General features: G+C 46.2%; 1 protein-coding gene across 2 annotated transcripts; it reads right to left on the reverse strand.

The window, feature by feature from the left end:
• Nucleotides 1–2,393: 2,393 nt before the first annotated feature.
• LOC111849057 (beta-galactoside alpha-2,6-sialyltransferase 1-like) lies at nt 2,394–12,884 on the reverse strand. 2 transcript variants are annotated; one of them, XM_072708616.1, is made up of 5 exons: nt 11,472–12,571; nt 11,115–11,212; nt 3,772–3,873; nt 3,412–3,586; nt 2,394–3,323 (listed from the first exon to the last, which is right to left on the reverse strand). In XM_072708616.1, exons 1-5 carry the CDS (start codon nt 11,989–11,991, stop codon nt 3,013–3,015), a joined length of 1,206 nt encoding a protein of 401 aa, XP_072564717.1. In that variant the 5' UTR covers nt 11,992–12,571; the 3' UTR covers nt 2,394–3,012. The 2 variants fall into 2 exon arrangements, with proteins under 2 accessions (XP_072564717.1, XP_072564718.1); XM_072708617.1 differs by lacking the exons at nt 11,115–11,212; nt 11,472–12,571 and adding an exon at nt 12,645–12,884.
• Nucleotides 12,885–21,449: the final 8,565 nt, after the last annotated feature.

Below are 21,449 nucleotides of genomic sequence, written 5' to 3' on the forward strand. Positions count from 1 at the left end.
CGAGTGAAAGAAATGTTCCTCTACTTATCTTCCGGGCAATCGCCTACTTCCGGGTCCTCGTGGCGATCGCCTGACCGGTGTGCGTGGCAGTTCTGTATTGACTAGACACACCTGCCCACATTGAAACACCAACACCACCAAAGGCTCATCTGGTGACAACAGTGGCTGATGCATAGCGCTCTCCTTGACGTCTCCAACATTGTTAGCGGCCATCATTTCTGCTCAGCGTGAATCGACTTTCATCAGAGAACAGCACTGAAGCCCACTGGTCCCTCATCCAGCTTAAATGCTCCCTGGCCCATGCAAGACGATGATGCCTGGGCCTGGTGGTGTGGTCAGATGGTCTGATGTGACACTTGGTTGCCTCTCACCTCCTTTAAATGTGCTTGGAGTTGAGTGGCATTCATAATCCGATTTTGCAGGGCACTGTTCACAATGAAGTGGTCATCAGAATGAGATGTGGCCAAAGGACATCCACTTCTATGCCTTTCTGTGACTATTCCAGTCTCTCTGTATCTCTGTTGCAACCTGCTGATGACACTCTATCATAATCATTTGTATCTTTGCACCTATTATTATTGGCTATAGTACACAGTATAATTGTCACGTCCTGCTCCGTCCGATCCTTGTGTGTGTCACGCCCACCTCGTTACCCAGTGTTTATTCCCAATTGTATTCACCTGTTGCCTGTTCTGTTCACCGTATCCTGTCCATATTAGTCCGTGTCTCCCACTATCTCCCAGGTCGGTCATTAATGTTTGCTGATGTTTGTACGTGTGCTTCCCCCGGTCCTGTCTACGAATAAAACACCGTTGTTTGGGTTGTTTGCCTGCTGCACCGCTCGCCTGCAGCCCGCTACATGACAATAATACTATTTGATATCACTTGTAATACGAGGTTATTTTGCATTGCTTTTGATACAATATCGAGTATTGATTTTAATGCAAGGTCATTTTGTATTGTATTACTTTTAATAAAGTGTTTCTGTTAGAACCTAAACGTGCCTGTTTGTTCCTTCGAGAGCCGTATATCCCCCTCTTGTTCTAAAACACACCCCCATTAAAATGCCAGGTTTTTGAAATGAGATCATGATATATCATTTCAAAACTTTTCCCACCTTTAATGTGACCTATAACCTGTACAATCCCATTGAAAACAAAAATAAACAAATCTGTTAGGGGGAAAATATAAAAAATAAGAAACATACAATAAGCTGGTTGCATAAGTATGCACTTTGTTGAACCACTTTGTGATTTAATTATAGCAATCATTCTTTTTGAGGAAGCACCTGCCATCAATTTAAGTGACTTTGATTAACCCCAAATAAAGCTGTCCTAGTAGAATTCATAAATTAAGTTGCATCCTACAGCAAAAACCATGGTTCTCAGAGAGCTTGCAAAGCATCAAAGGGATTTCATTGTTGAAAGGTAACAGTCAGGAGAAGGGTACAAAAACATTCTACAGCATTAGATATACCATGGAACACAGTCATCAAGAAGTGGAGAATATATGGGACAACAGTGACGTTACCGAGAACTGGACACACACATATTTTGACGGACACCACCTAACAGTAATCTCCATCACCCCACGGTCAAGAAAGAAATGTTGGTACACATTTCATGAGTTTCCTGTAAAACCAGTTCTCAACTTTCTTAATTTTGGGACACTTTCATTCAATTCAATTTTATTTGTATAGTGAGTTTTCACAACATTACATGGTCTCAAAGTGCTTTACAGCATCTCTGCCCAAAGCCCCAAGTGAGCAAACCAGAGGCGATAGTAGCAAGGAAAAACTCTGAAGGGAGGAACCAGACTCAAAGGGGGAGCCCATTTTCCTGGGCCTGGCAGGGAAGCTCAATTGATCAAGATGGCAAAGTCCCGATTCACATTTTCAAAGTCTTAACATTTGAGTCACAAAGTGGGGGGCATGGAGCTGATGACAGGCAAGTGCTGGAGCTGCATCAGATGGCAGGGTGAACAGGGAAGATGTCACGGGCAGAATGTAGTCTGCCTACTCATGCCTGTAACCACACCCTTGATTTGATTCTTAGCCATGGTATCCTGGTGGAATACATATCTATTATACATCAGAATCCTCTGCTTTTCGATCATTACTTGTTAATGTTTGATCTGCAATTAAGTTTAACTTTCATCCCTGTATCTATAAGCTGTAAATAATTCACAGACACTGTGGGGCTGGCAATGCAAATGACAAAGGGGGGGGAGGGGTGTATAAAGATGGAGATGCCTCCTTTATGAGGTGGTAGCCAAGGTCTTCCCAACGTTGGCAGTCATTGTAGGAAACACCTAGCATTATCCACTGCTAAACAAAAAGAAAACAGCATGGAGATCATGGTGCACCGTTTGTTAGACAAAACAAAGAGGGGGGGTTAATTATAAATCTTTGTTTATTGAAGTGACACAGTAAGCAGCCAGTGCTGTGACACAGCAGCAGGGGAGCCTTAATGTCTGTGCATTAAAGCTCACTATAGGCTATAAGTATTCTTTTACTTTGGGGAATATGGAGAGTCACCCGTGGATCAGCAGCTCAAGGATCTGTTATGACTGTCCTGGGGAGGATCCACATGAGTGTAATGTTAACCCCTGCAAATAATTCATGCATAAATTTGTATATATAGACGATAACAGTCACTTATGCAGCTGCACGGTGCTTTTTAAAGCTGCTTTGAGTGACAGAAAATACCCATTTTCTTTTGGTTACACCTGGTGTATTGATTGCAGCCAGTACTTCGATACCAAATATATTTTTAAGTGCTGATTTGCATGGGTGGGGAGCACAGGTTCTGACCTGCAAAAACCGTCAGCGTTTATGGCCGCTGGTTATTTACCATAACCTGCGTCGATCGCATTCCCAAAGGAGACGACATCTTGCAGACTGCAGTAAAATCGACAGGAAAATTCAGTTTTGCTTGGTAACAAAGGCTGTTACTGTCACTAGTCTTGATTTTCATAATAATAATAATAATAATAATGACCTATCAATTGATTTTATTTAAAAATCAATGAGATCATCACTGCCCACAGGAGAAATAACTGTCTGATTGGTAAAATACTCGTGGAAGAGTTCAGCTGTGAGAATCCATGCAGAGTCACCTTCCCAGACGAGTAGATGTCATAATCAGTCCCATGGTTGAGTCGCTTTATGAGGTTCTTCTCGAAGGTTAAGGGGTGGTAGTGTCCCATAGTGCACTGCTTATTACGGATGCTTTCAAAGTAGTGGCAGAGACTGGTTCTCCTGCGCGACGGCAGGAACTCGTACACACTGATCTGCTCACAGAGGTTCATCATCACCACAATGCCTTAAGAGAAGAAACAGGAAGTGGTTATGCATTACCCAGCAACTGTCTGTTTAGTGCTCTACTGCAGTCTGGCTAACAGCTAACTTACCCAGCATGCCAGAGGACGGGGGGTGGGGCTGAATGTGCACTGGGGAGTTCTCCTGAATGATGTCCCACAGGTTCCACTGAAAGCTCGGACTCAGGATGTAGAACGGCTGCTCTGGGTGGAGCTTCCTGTACTGCAGGTACGTCCTGAAGAAGTTAAAGTCTGGTTTCTTATACCACTGTGGAGGCAGAGCAGCTACGATTTACCTTGATGAAGATGAGGGTTTGTGACCTCACAGACGGGTCACTGCAAATCGAGATGTTACGGTGTGAGGTGTGAAGGCTCCTGAACACAGACGCTGATATGGAGGCAGACAGTGAGAGCCATTGACACCCCAACATGGGGGCGTTAGGTAACACTCACTGCATAGAGGTCTTTGGAGTAGGGAGAGGGGTCCCACACAATTAGGACGCCTGTGCTGTACAGGGGATCAGTCAGGAATCCAGTATACTTAGAAGTCAGGACCTTTGGGGCAGGAGAGAGAAAATCCACTAAACTCTTGAGAAATTCACCAGAAGTACCGGCAACCTCAATATCTCAACCAGTTAGTTACAGCATACATGTGTGTTTCTCTGTAGTGAATAATTAGCAAACAATATACATGCTTATTGTCCTGGATGGCTAAAGATCAGTTGATTCCCTTGCTAGTAATACAATTGCCCTCTGTATCCACATATGTATAATTATATTTTATACATGCACTTGTCATTTAAATAACTTTATTCTTTGTATTTCTCCACTGAAAACACACTTTGGCTCTAGGTTCTTCCTTGTTAATATTCCTTAACAATACAGCACAACAACTATTTACATAGTACTTACTTAATTCAGTGTAATATAAGGAATCTAGTGATGATTCAAAGTACAGCCCCCCCACCCCACAATGATAGGCACCCCTGGTAAAGATGAGTAAAAAGGGCTGTTAAAAATCAACCTTATAGTGAATTAGCTTAATCTTACACTGAAAAGAGAGAAAGATCCAACCTTGAATTTAATTACATGTATTCCAAGCAAATATTTCTTGAGGGATATTTTTTAACAAAACTTTAACAAAAATATTGGTACCTCTGTATCCAGTACTTTGTACAAACTCTTTTTCCCCAATGAAACAACAATATATAACATCTCATAACATCCTATAAGGTGGGAGAATACAGAGCAGGGACCCTGAGACCGTTCCTCTGTGCAGATGTGATCTACCCTCCCTTTAGGACCAGAGCGATCAAAGTCACTAAAGACCCCTCCCACCCCAGTAACTGTCTCTTTCCTCTGCTGAACTCAGGCAAACGGTTCCACAACATCATAACAAGAAGAGAGAGACTCAAGAGGAGCGTCTGCCCTCAGGTCATAAGGCTCCTCAATCAGGACATGCCTCACTTTTATTAGTACCCGCACTGGACTGTGGGGGGTCCGAGGATACAGAGGAACAACTGTACTTATGTCATGTCAGGTCACCATGAATTAAGGAAATATGTCTATTAAGCCACTGTTTCCAGTTATGAGGAGTTTTTGATCATTTGATTAGAAAGGCATCAGTCACACTTTCAGTATGGGACAACACAGGGTACTTATGGGGGTTCAGGGGAATTATTTCAACATTCAATCTCACACCAGCAATAAAGTGCCTCTAGATGGTGGAATTAAAGAGTTTCAGTAAAGGCTGAACCCTGGTTATTGGCTGTGTTCGAAATGCCCACTCGCCCACTATATAGTGAATCAACCAATTTGTAGTGCCATTTTAAATATTTAACCGTAAATTTCATTCAGTATACAGTGGTACCTCGGTTCTCAAACTTAACTTCCCATAAGAAATAATGGAAAACCAATTAATTGGTTCCCGGCCCCCCAAAATTACACACACATACACATATACACACATACACACACACACACACACACACACACACACACATACACACATACATACATACATACATAAACATATACACTCACCTAAAGGATTATTAGGAACACCATACTAATACAGTGTTTGACCCCCTTTCGCCTTCAGAACTGCCTTAATTCTACGTGGCATTGATTCAACAAGGTGCTGAAAGCATTCTTTAGAAATTTTGGCCCATATTGATAGGATAGCATCTTGCAGTTGATGGAGATTTGTGGGATGCACATCCAGGGCACGAAGCTCCCGTTCCACCACATCCCAAAGATGCTCTATTGGGTTGAGATCTGGTGACTGTGGGGGCCATTTTAGTACAGTGAACTCATTGTCATGTTCAAGAAACCAATTTGAAATGATTCGAGCTTTGTGACATGGTGCATTATCCTGCTGGAAGTAGCCATCAGAGGATGGGTACATGGTGCTCATAAAGGGATGGACATGGTCAGAAACAATGCTCAGGTAGGCCGTGGCATTTAAACGATGCCCAATTGGCACTAAGGGGCCTAAAGTGTGCCAAGAAAACATCCCCCACACCATTACACCACCACCACCAGCCTGCACAGTGGTAACAAGGCATGATGGATCCATGTTCTCATTCTGTTTACGCCAAATTCTGACTCTACCATTTGAATGTCTCAACAGAAATCGAGACTCATCAGACCAGGCAACATTTTTCCAGTCTTCAACTGTCCAATTTTGGTGAGCTCGTGCAAATTGTAGCCTCTTTTTCCTATTTGTAGTGGAGATGAGTGGTACACGGTGGGGTCTTCTGCTGTTGTAGCCCATCCACCTCAAGGTTGTGCGTGTTGTGGCTTCACAAATGCTTTGCTGCATACCTCGGTTGTAACGAGTGGTTATTTCAGTCAAAGTTGCTCTTCTATCAGCTTGAATCAGTCGGCCCATTCTCCTCTGACCTCTAACATCAACAAGGCATTTTCGCCCACAGGACTGCCGCATACTGGATGTTTTTCCCTTTGCACACCATTCTTTGTAAACCCTAGAAATGGTTGTGCGTGAAAATCCCAGATTGTGAAATACTCAGACCGGCCCGTCTGGCACCAACAACCATGCCACGCTCAAAATTGCTTAAATCACCTTTCTTTCCCATTCTGACATTCAGTTTGCAGTTCAGGAGATTGTCTTGACCAGGACCACACCCCTAAATGCATTTAGCGTACGAACAGCAGTTCTTCAAAATATAAATTTTACAGACATTCGGTGTAAAGACAGAAATTGTTCATCATATAAAACGACAAAGATAATAATAAAAAAAAAAAAAAAAAAACTTTTTAGGCAGTTTTCAGCGTTCACTCGATCTGTTCACCAAGGGCGATACCATTAGCTTTCATTCCATACAGTATATTCCGAGTTTCATTGTATATATATATATATATCGGCATTCATTCCATATATTCCGAGTTTCATTGTATATATATCAACATTCATTCCAGATATTCCGAGTTTCATTGTATATATATCAACATTCATTCAATATCTTCCGAGTTTCATTGTATATATATCAACATTCATTCAATATCTTCCGAGTTTCATTGTATATATATCAACATTCATTCAATATATTCCGAGTTTCATTATATATATATATATATATATATCGACATTCATTCCTTATATATATATATTGGCTTTCATTATATATATATATATCGACTTTCATTCCATATATTCCGAGTTTCATTCCATATATATCGGGTTTCATTCCATATATATCAAAGATGATTAAATATTTCCTGTTTGGCATGCCACACACACACACACACACACACACACACACACACTATATATATACACACATATATATATACATACACATACACTCACCTAAAGGATTATTAGGAACACCTGTTCAATTTCTCATTAATGCAATTATCTAATCAACCAATCACATGGCAGTTGCTTCAATGCATTTAGGGGTGTGGTCCTGGTCAAGACAATCTCCTGAACTCCAAACTGAATGTCAGAATGGGAAAGAAAGGTGATTTAAGCAATTTTGAGCGTGGCATGGTTGTTGGTGCCAGACAGGCCGATCTGAGTATTTCACAATCTGCTCAGTTACTGGGATTTTCACGCACAACCATTTCTAGGGTTTACAAAGAATGGTGTGCAAAGGGAAAAACATCCAGTATGCGGCAGTCCTGTGGGCGAAAATGCCTTGTTGATGCTAGAGGTCAGAGGAGAATGGGCCGACTGATTCAAGCTGATAGAAGAGCAACTTTGACTGAAATAACCACTCGTTACAACCGAGGTATGCAGCAAAGCATTTGTGAAGCCACAACACGCACAACCTTGAGGCGGATGGGCTACAACAGCAGAAGACCCCACCGGGTACCACTCATCTCCACTACAAATAGGAAAAAGAGGCTACAATTTGCACGAGCTCCCCAAAATTGGACAGTTGAAGACTGGAAAAATGTTGCCTAGTCTGATGAGTCTCGATTTCTGTTGAGACATTCAAATGGTAGAGTCAGAATTTGGCGTAAACAGAATGAGAACATGGATCCATCATGCCATGTTACCACTGTGCAGGCTGGTGGTGGTGGTGTAATGGTGTGGGGGATGTTTTCTTGGCACACTTTAGGCCCCTTAGTGCCAATTGGGCATCGTTTAAATGCTACGGCCTACCTGAGCATTGTTTCTGACCATGTCCATCCCTTTATGACCACCATGTACCCATCCTCTGATGGCTACTTCCAGCAGGATAATGCACCATGTCACAAAGCTCGAATCATTTCAAATTGGTTTCTTGAACATGATAATGAGTTCACTGTACTAAAATGGCCCCCACAGTCACCAGATCTCAACCCAATAGAGCATCTTTGGGATGTGGTGGAACGGGAGCTTTGTGCCCTGGATGTGCATCCCACAAATCTCCATCAACTGCAAGATGCTACCCTATCCATATGGGCCAACATTTCTAAAGAATGCTTTCAGCACCTTGTTGAATCAATGCCACGTAGAAGTAAGGCAGTTCTGAAGGCGAAAGGGGGTCAAACACCATATTAGTATGGTGTTCCTAATAATCCTTTAGGTGAGTGTATATACACATATACACACATACACACACACGAGATATAAAGACAGTGGCAGGGCTAGTGCTCTTTTAAAAACAAATAGTTGTTCACAATTAATACATTATATTGAACATTAGTATAAAACACCATAGTTACAGCTGTGGTCCCCATCATGATTGCATAGGTGTACAGTCAAATATGCTGTAAATAAAGTTACATGTGCTCATGTTTGCGTTGACAAGTTTTATTTTATTTTTTTATTTCAATATTGTGAAGACATGCAGTACCAGTCAAAAGTTTGGACACACCAAAATGACCTGGGGGGTATTCCAGAAAGCAGGTTGTGTGACATACCCGGGTAAGTTTAAGGGTAAGTTAGTGGATAACCTCATCTTTCGGTTCCAAAAACGGAGGTTAACTTTCTGGGTATGTACGTCACCATAGCAGCTTACTCTCTGAAGATAACCTGCTACTGAGCAGGTTATGTTCCAGGGTCAGTTTGTTGCAGAAGGTTACTGAGCATGGCGTGCCCTTTTGATGACGATCCTGTGGACATGGAGGCACAAATTATACAAGGTTTTTTTCGCCGGGAGAGAGTTATAAGACCGCGTATTGATATCTTTTCATTTGCAAATGATTATTTGAAAAAGCGTTATCGGTTTTCAAAAGAATCGTTAATTTACTTAACATCTCTTGAAACCGCATATTGCAAATGTCACGAACCCAAACCGCGGGTCTGCGCTTAGCACAGAAAACATTCTGTACATAGCACTTCGGTTTTTTGCGTCAGGGCATTTTTTGTACAATATGGGCGACGCAGAGCATGTGGGAAAGGCAACTGTGTGTAGAGCCGTTCGCACAGTATGTCTGGTACTTAACGCTTCTTACACACGTTTGTACAGTTCCCTGTCCATAAAGCTCTGCGTGTTATTAAAGAGGAATTCCACAGAGGTAGGTTTGTCCTTTGTAGTAAAATGTATGATGCATATTTAATATGTAGTCATACTATTTATATCTATACATGTATTCATCCTGCACACACACACACACACACACTTGATACTTCCATATATGACTTTCTGTTTCAGGGTTTCCAAATGTAATTTGGAATACATGTAATACATGTATAGTGACAATAAAAGGCATTCATTCATTCATAATTGGGTGCATTGATGACACCTACATTCCTATTAAAGCTCCTTCAATAAATGAGGGAGACTGTTAATAGGAAATCTATTCATAGTATCAATGTGCAGGTAACTTGATTTTGTATCCTTAATTTTTTGCCTTGTTAAAATCATCAAACTCATTACTTTTTTCCACTAACTATAGGTAATCATTACAGGACAGTACAATGCTGGTTACCACTGGTTGCCCTCAGATGGGGTGAGGGGAGGTGGTGGTGGGCCCCCGCCAGTTAGACGGGCTTCAGCCTTTTTTCTATTAGCTACATGACAGAAAGAATATACTTAATCGTGTTTAATAAATAGTTCAGTAATCGTGTAATCAAATATTACCTTTTTGCAGAATGTTTTTGCGTTTCATTTTGACTTGGCTCAAAGTTCTTCTGGCTCCAGAAGGATTACACCTTATTAAATAAGAAACCATATATTCCTAGTCGATACACATTGTTATTTTAACCTAAAGAAATGAATGGCAGGACAAGTAAATGCTTTCATAGTGATTTAACAGTCAAAGGGATGCGGAAGAGGTGTTTAATTATTTTGCATTATAATAAAAGGGGAGGCGATGTCAAATTTGCAATTTAATACACACGCATTTACTCTGTCCGTTATTTTTTGCCAAGCCAACTCTCTTTCTTTAGCCGATGCAGCGGTATTGCTTTTTTTCCATTATTATTGGCTTGAATTCGTCATATGCGTGCATTAAAACTTCCAACTCCGCCTCTGAAGTATGCCGCTCTCTTTTTTTCACTTTGATTTTCCATTTTGACTCGTGAAATCGGCGATCAATTGAAAACGTCATTATGTATGCACGGTGCACGCGCATTAACTCTGGGTAACCAATAGGAGGTTGATTGAACTTACTCTTCTCAGGTGTTTTGGAACCGACATACTCATGCGGGTTTAGGGTATATCAACCCAGAGGTTATGATTTACTGTACCAAATGGTAAGTTAACCAAGCTTTCTGGAATACCCCCCTGGCCACTTGACCTAAACACAGTACAGAGTTTGACCAGCAAGTGAAAGAAAAACAGCCAAGGAGTTGCTCAGTATATGTGGGAACTCCAATTGAGATTAAGGACCTTGCTGGTCCCAATGGTGGGGTCACTCTGCTGACTACGGAATTTGAACCTTCTGAGTCTGAGCCCATAGAGTTGCCCCCCAATTAATTATTTAAATACTTTTTTGGGCAATGCATAATTACATCTGTTTTTTTTTTTTTTTTTTTTTTTTTAATAACCATAGTATTCTAAAATGTAGAGAATCATATAATTAGACATTCCCAACACAGCAACTGAATGTCCTTCATGAGATCATTTTACCCCAAACAAACACAGACCACCTGGGGTCTGTTTCACAAAGCAAGATTTTTTGCTTAGCCAGGTAACTTGCCAGATTTAAGGTAGTTTGGGCTAAATAGACCTTATTTTCATCAATTTACATTTAGCCCAGACTACCTTAAATCTGGCAAGTTATCTGGCTAATGAAGTAATCCTGCTTTGTGAAACAGGCCCCTGGTCTTGTTAAGCCTCCAGACGAGTGACAGAGTCTTTTAACATATACAAACTGAAAATCTTCGGTAACTGTACCTGTGAGTTGACGAGGCGCATGCTCGTCTTGTTGCCCACGTCGGTACTGTATTTTTGGGTGGGAGCCGCGTTGAACCGGAGCACCGCGTCGTGTTTATCTAAGCGGGGAAGCGCAGGCGCGCGCAGCGGCTGTCATGCATCTCTCGCGGCATTTCCACAAACTCAAGTGATTCACTTCACCCACAGTTTGAACCAAAGCAAATTACTTTTACTGCAGTTTTAATCCACATAAATCGTTTATTTGGTACTTTTAACCGGCTTTACAGCTCCTTTCAGCAGCAGACACCGTGTTGCGGCACGATGGAATCTCTCCGTTATGAACCCCGCGTCATTACGCACATTTGACGAAAAACTCACCAATTTCTGCTCCCAGCGCGGAGTTCCCGATGGACCCAGAAGACATGACCACAGCACACGTCTTCAGAGGTCCCAGACTCTGCTCCAAACTCCGCCTAGGTAAGTACTCCTGCCACTCGTTTCCAGAGAACGGACCGTCTTCCGGCTCTATCGTCCGGAGGGGAACCCGAGTCCGCAGCTCGTGCATGAGATCGCTCTGGGTCAGGGTAACATTCCGGTGCATCATGTTGCGAGGGACACTAAACTGGTTTCTTTCCCAAAACTCCCCTATGGCACGACGCATCGCCACCCCGATCTCCGTGGCGTTTTCATCCCACACCGGCCAGTGCTTCTTGTGCACCTTCCACACAAACGCTTTCGCAGTCACCGTGGCTGCGGGGTCCAATCGCTCAGGCAAAAACGATTTCGGCAGGATGAAGTACAGCATCATTAGCAGGCAGGTCGCAATCGTGAAATTAAACCCCCAATGGGGAGAGTGCAGCCGTAGTGATGGCTTCATGATCCAGATCAAAAGCGACATCGGTAAGTGGCTAAATACACTTTTCGTTAGGTAGTATTTCACGTGTTTTTCAGGACTGGTCCAGATCTTTCTCTCCAGCACAGGTCAGACGTTTATTCAAGAGTGCATTTGTAAATTTGCTGACTTCCCTCTCAGCTGACACGCAAAATTCCGCGAAATCACCAATTAAGCGTCTGTATAAACTGCAGTATAAGACACACAAAGGGGTGGATAATTGAAACAAGCAATAAGGTGGGCGTGCTGCGTAAATGATGAAACCAATAAAAACGGTCGTGGTTAATTTTTCAAGCTCTGGACGGATTTATGGACCTGAGTAGGCTATCCCGAGAAACAGCCTCACAGCCTTCCCTCATGCGTATAAAACAGATGTTTATCTCCTGGAATTTTATCGTGCGTTGCTTGGATTACACACTATCCTCATATACTCCGATTAATCTACGTGAAAATACTATGCCTAAGGTGGACGATCACGACCAGTGTCCTTTCTGACAGCCATCGGGCTTTCGCCTGTTCGGTCCCCCTCTGCGCGTTTTCCTGATCTTGGTCAAACCTGCTTTGTAGGACTTTCCCCTTCGCTGATGTTGACTCTGCGTGTTGTGTGGTCAAATGGTCGGTTTGTGCCTTTAATGTATATAACTAATATATAGACTTACTTGCAGCTTACTGTAAAGGATTCTGGCATAGATCATCATCAGGCAGGAAAAAGGAAGAGTACCAGGAGGATAAAAAACAAAATTGGGAGGAATGGGAATGAACTAATGAAACCACCAAATAACACAACAAAGCAACTGGACTAAACAGGAAGCAGGACTAGAAAACCAAGCAGAGTTCACAATAAACAGTGACTATGAACACACAAGCGCACACATAGTACCGTATCACAGTAACTTGAACACAACTATTGAGTAAAGAGCGGAGTAGGGGCAGGCACTTACGTACAAAAGGAACCTGGGCTAAGGAGAGGGACAAGGTGTGGAACATCAGACAATCAACCGATAACAACGGTGCAGGGAGTACAGCAGTAACTTATACTAATTATAATGAACACAAGAATTGGGGAAACTCCAACCAACACTGAAAGAAACACTAATCACACATTAGGAGCATTAAAATAATATATGATACGGGTATCCCAACCATTTTATGTTCGCGGACAGGTATACATCGTACAGAAATTTCACTGATAGGGAGACAAGGTGCAGTCGGATCAACTGGCAATTTCATGTTTCACCGTTTCTATTCCCCCCCCCCAATGCGAACCGAACGCGCGAGGGGTCGTGATGGTTGATGATGGTTGATGATGGTTGATGATGGTTGATGATGGTTATGGTGGCGAACGTCTGATATTGATTTTTATATCACACAAATAAAAGTATGGATTGTCTTTGTCATGATATAATCGGTCTGTCCCAGATAAGATAGTGAAAAGCTGATTATGACAAAAAAAAATAGCACAACATAGCACTGGCGGTAGTTGCATTTCCCTAGCAGAGCCACACGGTGGCAGTAGCACGCCATAACTCAATTGCAGGTGAGCCTGTGTCTCGGGCTGTGTCTCATAGTTATCCTTATACGTGTTTTAATTATTTTCATTACATTTGTATTTATTTCACTTTCGTATTCAACATTTGTTTCCTTAGTTTTTTACAGTTTCATTCTTTTTTATGGTTTTTGTTGGGTGGAGTGGTGGCTCTAATGCTAGGGATCTGTGCCAACAACTGGAAGGTTGCTGGTTCAAATCCTCTGAATGCCTGGAGTGCTTCTATTCCATTGGGCCCTTTAGCAAGGCCCTTAACCTGCAATTGCTTCATCCTGGGTATGACGTTAATCTACATCCAGCCCTGTAAGGAGGTCCTCCAGCTTACAGGGAATTTTGGGGGTTGGTGGCAGAATTGGCACTCCAGCCACTGGAAAAAACTCACACTGCTCCATTTTGGACCAGTGTGGTGCTGAGGTATCACCCGCAACATGGCTGCACTCAGGTTCTCATCCCTGAGGTGGTTTGTTGTGTGGTGGGTGTGGCAACACATTTTAATAAGTGCATGCTCCTTACCTCTCCTCTATGACTCCATATGACACAATGTCCTTGAGCAGTAAAATGTAGGGGGAGGCTGGGTGGTTGGGGTCCTCTGGTGCTCCTCTTGGCTGAGGTCGTGTGGTCAGTGTCTCTGGGTGGCCGCTGGCCTGGCCTGTTGGGGGCAGTGCGGGGGTTCTGCCCCCCCTGGGGTGGGTGGCGTGCTGCGGGGGGGGATCGGGGGGTGGGGCCTCTGGGTTCTGCCTGTGCCGCTGCGCTGGGGTGGGTGGATTTGGGGGCGTGGGCTCTGTCTGTTGGGGCCGCTGCTCCGGCTCCCAGGCGGGTGGTCGCCTGCATACGGGGGGGGCCTGGTCTGCCCGGGCCCGTTGCCTGGTGGGGGCGGGTCGTTGTCTGCCATTGCCGATTCCGGCGTGGGGCCCTCGGGCGCTGTGGGGTGGTTGGGGGGGGCGGTGGGGGGAGCCTCTGCCTCGTTTAGGGGGGGCCTGGGGTGGCCGGGGGGCGGGGGTCACCCCGCCTGACCGGACCAGCTCCCCGTTTGCCGGTGGGCCTGGGGTTGTCCCATCCTTGACTGCTGGCTGGGGTCTCATCGGGCGTGGTGGGGCGGGACTCTCCCGGTCTGCGCTTGGGGGGGGGTTCCCTGCTGACGGGCTGCCTGTGGCGCCCCTGAACACCCCGGTTGACCGCCCCTGCCGGCTGTGCGGGGTCGGTGATGGGGACTAATTGGGGCCAGTCAGGGATCTGGCTCCGGTGCCGGGGGGGGGGGGTCCACTCCTGGCACGCCCTTATTGCTCCCCTGGGCCCGACACCACATTTCACATAACACTAGGGCCTTGAGGGGCGGTGGGGCGGTGGGGAGGTGCAGGTGGGGCTCTGCCGTCTGCCAGCGGTGGGGTGGGGTGGGGTGCCCGTGCCTGACTGCTCACCCACTTTTTGCACTTAGTCATACACTACCGTTCAAAAGTTTGGGGTCACTTCGAAATGTCCTTATTTTTGAAAGAAAAACACAGTTTTTTTCAATGAAGATAACTTTAAACTAATCAGAAATACATTGTTAATGTGGTAAATGACTATTCTAGCTGCAAATCTGTGGTGTTTGGTGCAATATCTACATTGGTGTATAGAGGCCCATTTCCAGCAACTATCACTCCAGTGTTCTAATGGTACAGTGTGTTTGCTCATTTGCTCATTGTAATCATCAGAAGGCTAATGGATGGTTAGAAAACCCTTGTGCAATCATTAGCACAGCTGAAAACAGTTTAGCTGGTTAGAGAAGCTATAAAACTGACCTTCCTTTGAGCAGGTTGAGTATCTGTAGCATCACATTTGTGGGGTCGATAAAATGCTCAAAATGGCCAGAAAAAGAGAACTGTCATATGAAACTCGACTGTCTATTCTTGTTCTTAGAAATGAAGGCTATTCCAATGCGAGAAATTGCCAAGAAACTGAAGATTTCCTACAACGGTGTGTACTACTCCCTTCAGAGAACAGCACAAACAGGCTCTAACCAGAGTAGAAAGAGAAGTGGGAGGCCCCGCTGCACAACTGAGCAAGAAGATAAGTACATTAGAGTCTCTAGTTTGAGAAATAGACGAGTCACAGGTCCTCAACTGGCAGCTTCATTAAATAGTACCCGCAAAACGCCAGTGTCAACATCTACAGTGAAGAGGCGCCTCCAGGATGCTGGCCTTCAGGGCAGAGTGGCAAAGAAAAAGCCATATCTGAGACTGGCCAATAAACGTAAAAGATTAATATGGGCAAAAGAATACAGACATTGGACAGAGGAAGATTGGAAAAAGTGTTATGGATGCACGAATCGAAGTTTGAGGTGTTTGGATCACATAGGAGAACATTTGTGAGACGCAGAACAACTGAAAAGATGCTGGAAGAGTGCCTGACGCCATTTGTCAAGCACGGTGGGGGTAACGTGATGGTCTGGGGTTGCTTTGGGGTTGGTAAGGTGGGAGATTTGTTTAGGGTAAAAGGGGTTTTCAATAAAGAAGGCTATCACTCCATTTTGCAACGGCATGCCATACCCTGTGGACAGCGCTTGATTGGAGTCAATTTCATCCTACAACAGGACAATGACCCAAAGCACACCTCCAAATTGTGCAACAACTATTTAGAGAAGAAACAGGCAGCTGGTATTCTATCTGTAATGGAGTGGCCAGCGCAGTCACCACATCTAAACCCCATTGAGCTGTTGTGGGAGCAGCTTGACCGTATGGCACGCAAGAAGTGCCCATCCAGCCAAAGCAACTTGTGGGAGGGGCTTCTAGAAGTGTGGGGTGAAATTTCTCCGGATTACCTCAACAAATTAACAGCTAGAATGCCAAAGGTCTGCAATGCTGTAATTGCTGCAAATGGAGGATTCTTTGACGAAAGCAAAGTTTGAAGGAAACAATTATTATTTCAAATAAATATCATTATTTTTAACCTTGTCAATGTCTTTACTATATTTTCTATTCATTTTCCAACTCATGTGGTAAATAAAAGTGTGACTTTTCATGGAAAACACAAAATTGTCTGGGTGACCCCAAACTTTTGAACGGTAGTGTATACACAGTCCATATTACATTAGGGCCTTGGGGTTGCGGGGAAGGGGATGGGGGACTCTGCCATCTGCCAGTGGTGGGGCCCTCATACCCGAACTGCACCCACTAATTTTAATGCATTGTAGACATAAACACACAATTCTCTCACACATATACATGCACACTTCACACCAACATGGGACAGGGAGGCAATGGGTTGAGGGGCCCCCCCTAACTCCCTGTCTCTTGGGCTGCGGGCCGGGTGGTCCTTGGCTCTGCTGTGCCGTGGTGGGGCCCTGGCGGGCAACCCGGTGAATCTTGGGACGCTCTGGGCCCTGCTAGGCGGATTGGGGGGTTCGGTTTGGGCTGGGTGGGGGGTCTTTGTCTATATGGGCCCCCCTTAGTCCCTCGCGGGCTGCCTCCTGGGTTGGGCGGGTGGTTGTCTCGGGGACGCATGGCCGTGGGCTCTTGTGCCGGGGGGGCGGCGGGGTGTTCTCGGTTGCCTGGTCTCCCCTGCCTTCGCCTTGGGCCTGGGGGGGGGGGCTGTCGCTTCCCCTGACAGCATCAAATGCCAGCATATCCAATGACAAATCAGCTCACACCAACACTTGCACATACAAGCAATCAATATCATTATTATTACTTTTTAGTGTGTGTTATTGATATAGGAATTGAAATATATATAGTATACACTCACCTAAAGGATTATTAGGAACACCTGTTCAATTTCTCATTAATGCAATTATCTAATCAACCAATCACATGGCAGTTGCTTCAATGCATTTAGGGGTGTGGTCCTGGTCACGACAATTTCCTAAATGCATTGAAGCAACTACCATGTGAATGGTTGATTAGATAATTGCATTAATGAGAAAATGAACAGGTGTTCCTAATAATCCTTTAGGTGAGTGTATATATAAGTATAGTCTCCTCCTTGGATTGCCACCTTATCGTGGTGGAGTGGTTTGCGTGCCTCAGTGAACCTGGGGGCTATGTTGTCAGGGGCAATAGCCCCTGGTAGGGTCTCCCAAGGCAAAAAGGTCCCAGGGGAGTGGCCAGACAAAGAGCAATCCAAAAGAACCCTATGAAAAAGTATAAAAACAAAGTCCCGTTTCCCTCGCCCGGACTAGGGTCACCGGGGCCCCCTTTGGCGAGCGCCTGGTGGCACGCGGGACTGTCCCCAGGTGGGCCCACCACCCGCAGGGGGAATGTCAGGGGTTCGGTGCTTTGTGGATCGGGTGGCGGCCAAGGGAGGCCCTGGCGGTCCGATCCCCGGCTGACAAAACTGGCTCTCGGGACATGGAATGTCACCTCTCTGGTGGGGAAGGAGCCTGAGCTTGTGCATGAGGTTGCGAGGTATCGACTAGATATAGTCGGGCTCACCTCAACACATAGCTTGGGTTCTGGAACCAATCTCCTGGAGAGGGGCTGGACGCTCTTTTACTCTGGAGTTGCGGTGGGTGAGCGACGCCGGGCTGGGGTGGGGCTATTGGTGTCCCCACAGCTCGGTGCATTAACAACGGAGTTTACCCCGGTGAACGAGAGGGCTGTTTCCCTGCGCCTTCAGGTCGGGGATAGGTCTCTGACTGTCATCTGCGCTTATGCACCGAGTGTCAGTTCAGAGTACCCGGCCTACTTGGACTCCCTTAGTGGTATGCTATTTGGCGTGCCGCGGGGGGATTCCATCGTTTTGCTGGGGGACTTCAACGCTCACGTGGGCAACGACAGTGTGACCTGGAAGGGGGTGATTGGGAGGAGCGGCCTCCCTGATCTGAATCCGAGTGGTGTTCTGTTATTGGACTTCTGTGCAATGCATGGTTTGTCCATAACAAACACCATGTTTGAGCATAAGGGTACGAACATGCCCGGGGCTACAGGTCGATGATCGATTTCATAATCGTATCATTTGATCTGCGGCCTTCCGTCTTGGACACTCGGGTAAAGAGAGGGGCAGAGCTGTCAACTGATCACCACCTGGCTCAGGTGGCAGGGGAGGAAGCCGGTCAGACCTGGTAGGCCCAAGCGCATAGTGAGGGTCTGCTGGGAACGTCTGGCAGAGGCTCCTGTTCGCTGGAGCTTTAACTCGTGCCTATGGCAGAATTCCAACTGCATGCCGGGGGAGGTTGGGGACATTGAGTATGAATCTCCATTGTGGAAGCGGCCGTACGGAGCTGTGGCTGCAGGGTGGTCGGTGCCAGTCGTGGCGGTAACCCCCGTACCCGATGGTGGACACCAGAGGTGAGGGGGGCCGTGAAGCTGAGGAAGGAGGCTTACCAGGAATTATTAGCCCGGGGGTCTCTGGAGGCAGCTGACGGGTACCGGCGGGCCAGGCAGAACGCAGCTCGGGCAGTCGCAAAAGCAAAAACCCGGGCGTGGGAGGAGTTCGGTGAGGCCATGGAAAGTGACTTTCAGTCGGCCTCAAAAAGGTTCTGGCAAACCATCCGAAGTATCAGGAGGGGGAAGCAGCTCCTGGTTCCTACTATTTATAGTGGGGTGGGGGGGGGGGTGCTGTTGACCTCACCTGGGGACATCACTCAGAGGTGGAAGGAATACTTTGAGTACCTGCCTCAGATACATCTACGCACACTGCCTTTGAGACATCTGAGGGCACAGAGCCCGAGGGTACTGGGGGGGGCTTGCACATCACTGGGGCTGAGGTGGCCAGGGTGGTTAAAGAGCTCCATGGTGGCCGGGCCCCGTTGGTGGACAAGATCCGCCCGGAGTTCCTGAAGGCTTTGGATGTTGTGGGGCTGTCGTGGCTGACACGCCTTCTCAACAGTGCGTGGAGGTCAGGGACGGTGCCGCTGGATTGGCAGACCGGGGTGGTGGTCCCCTTATTTAAGAAAGGGGACCGGAGGGTGTGTTCCATCTACAGGGGGATCAGACTTCTCAGCCTCCCTGGGAAAGTCTATTCCGGGATACTGGAGAGGAGGGTGAGATCAATAGTCGAATCTCGGATTCAGGAGGAACAATGCGGTTTTCGTCCTGGCCGTGGAACACTGGACCAGCTTTATACCCTTGCAAGGGTACTGGAGGGGGCCTGGGAGTTTGCCTATCCAGTCTACATGTGTTTTGTGGATTTGGAAAAGGCTTACGACCGGGTTCCCCTAGGTGCTCTGTGGGGGGTGCTTCGGGAGTATGGGGTCCGGGGTCCGCTGTTGTGGGCGATTCGGTCCCTGTACGAACGGAGCAGAAGCTTGGTCCGCATTGCCGGTAATAAGTCGGACGTGTTCCCAGTGCGGGTTGGACTCCGCCAGGGCTGCCCTTTGTCATCGATCCTGTTTATAATATTTATGGACAGGATTTCTAGGCGAAGCCAGGGTGTTGAGGGTGTCCAGTTTGGTGGCCTCAGGATTGCCTCGCTGCTTTTTGCAGACGATGTCGTCCTGTTGGCTTCATCTGCTGGGGATCTCCAGCATGCACTGGGGCGGTTCGCAGCCGAGTGCGAGGCGGCTGGGATGAAGATTAGCACCTCCAAGTCCGAGACCATGGTTCTTAGCTGGAAACGGGTGGTTTGCCCTCTTCGGGTCGGGGAAGACGTACTGCCTCAAGTGGAGGAGTTTAAGTATCTCGGGGTCTTGTTCACGAGTGAGGGTAGGCGAGATCGGGAGCTGGATAGACGAATTGGAGCGGTGTCTACAGTTTTGCAGGCGCTTAACCGGTCCGTCGTGGCTAAGAAAGAACAGCCAAAAAGCAAAGCTCTCGATCTATTGGTCCATCTTCGTCCCTACCCTCACCTATGGTCATGAGCTATGGGTAATGACCGAAAGAATGAGATCGTGAATACAGGCGGCCGAAATGATATTTCTCCGCAGGATGTCTGGGCTCTCCCTTAGGGATAGGGTGAGAAGTTCGGATATCCGGGAGGGCCTCAGAGTAGAACCGCTGCTTCTTCATGTCGAAAGGAGCCAGTTGAGGTGGTTTGGACATCTGGTGCGGATGCCTCCTGGGCGGCTACCCGGAGAGGTTTTCCGTGCATGTCCTACAGGGAGGAGGCCTCGGGGCAGACACAGGACTCGTTGGAGGGATTATATCTCTCGGCTAGCCTGGGAACGCCTCGGTGTCCTCCCCGAGGAGCTGGTAGAGGTAGCTGGGGAGGGGGAGGTCTGGGTGCCTCTCCTGAAGCTGCTGCCCCCGCGACCCGAACCCCGGACAAGCGGCAGATGATGGATGGATGGATATAAGTATAGTGTGTTTTCACAACATTACATGGTCTCAAAGCGCTTTACAGCATCCCCGCCTAAAGCCCCAAGTGAGCAAACTAGAGGCGACAGTAGCAAGGAAAAACTCTGAAGGGAGGAACCAGACTCAAAGAGGGAGCCCATTCTCCTGGGACTGGCAGGGAAACTCAATTGATCAAGATGGCAAAGTCCCGATTCACATTTTCCCAGTCTTAACATTTGAGTCAGAAAGCGGGGGGCAGGGAGCTGATGACAGGCAAGTGCTGGAGCTGCATCAGATGACAGGGCAAACAGGGAAGATGTAGTCGGGCCTACTCATGCCTGTAACTATACCCTTGATTTGATTCTTAGCCATGGTAGCCTGATGGAACACATATCTATTATTCATCAGAATCCTCTGCTTTTCGATCATTACTTGTTAATGTTTGATCTGCAATTAAGTTTAACTTTCATCCCTGTATCTATAAGCTGTAAATAATTCACAGACACTGTGGGGCTGGCAATGCAAATGACAAAGGGGGGGGAGGGGTGTATAAAGATGGAGATGCCTCCTTTATGAGGTGGTAGCCAAGGTCTTCCCAAGGTTGGCAGTCATTGTAGGAAACACCTAGCATTATCCACTGCTAAACAAAAAGAAAACATCATGGAGATCATGGTGCACTGTTTGTTAGACAAAACAAAGAGGGGGGTTAATTATAAATGCTTGTTTAT

Source organism: Paramormyrops kingsleyae, unplaced genomic scaffold, assembly GCF_048594095.1.
Source record: "Paramormyrops kingsleyae isolate MSU_618 unplaced genomic scaffold, PKINGS_0.4 ups185, whole genome shotgun sequence".
In the NCBI taxonomy this organism is placed as follows: domain Eukaryota; kingdom Metazoa; phylum Chordata; class Actinopteri; order Osteoglossiformes; family Mormyridae; genus Paramormyrops; species Paramormyrops kingsleyae.

What these genes read in the sequence shown, in the direction of transcription:
- LOC111849057 (XM_072708616.1), bottom strand. Translation starts at nt 11,991, where the DNA reads ATGTCGCTTTTGATCTGGATCATGAAGCCATCACTACGGCTGCACTCT. An exon ending in CGCGCTGGGAGCAGAAATTG is followed by an intron (nt 11,213 to 11,471) that starts GTGAGTTTTTCG and finishes TTCCCCGCTTAG; the next exon opens with ATAAACACGACGCGGTGCTC. An exon ending in ACTCCAAAGACCTCTATGCA is followed by an intron (nt 3,587 to 3,771) that starts GTGAGTGTTACC and finishes CTGCCTCCACAG; the next exon opens with TGGTATAAGAAACCAGACTT.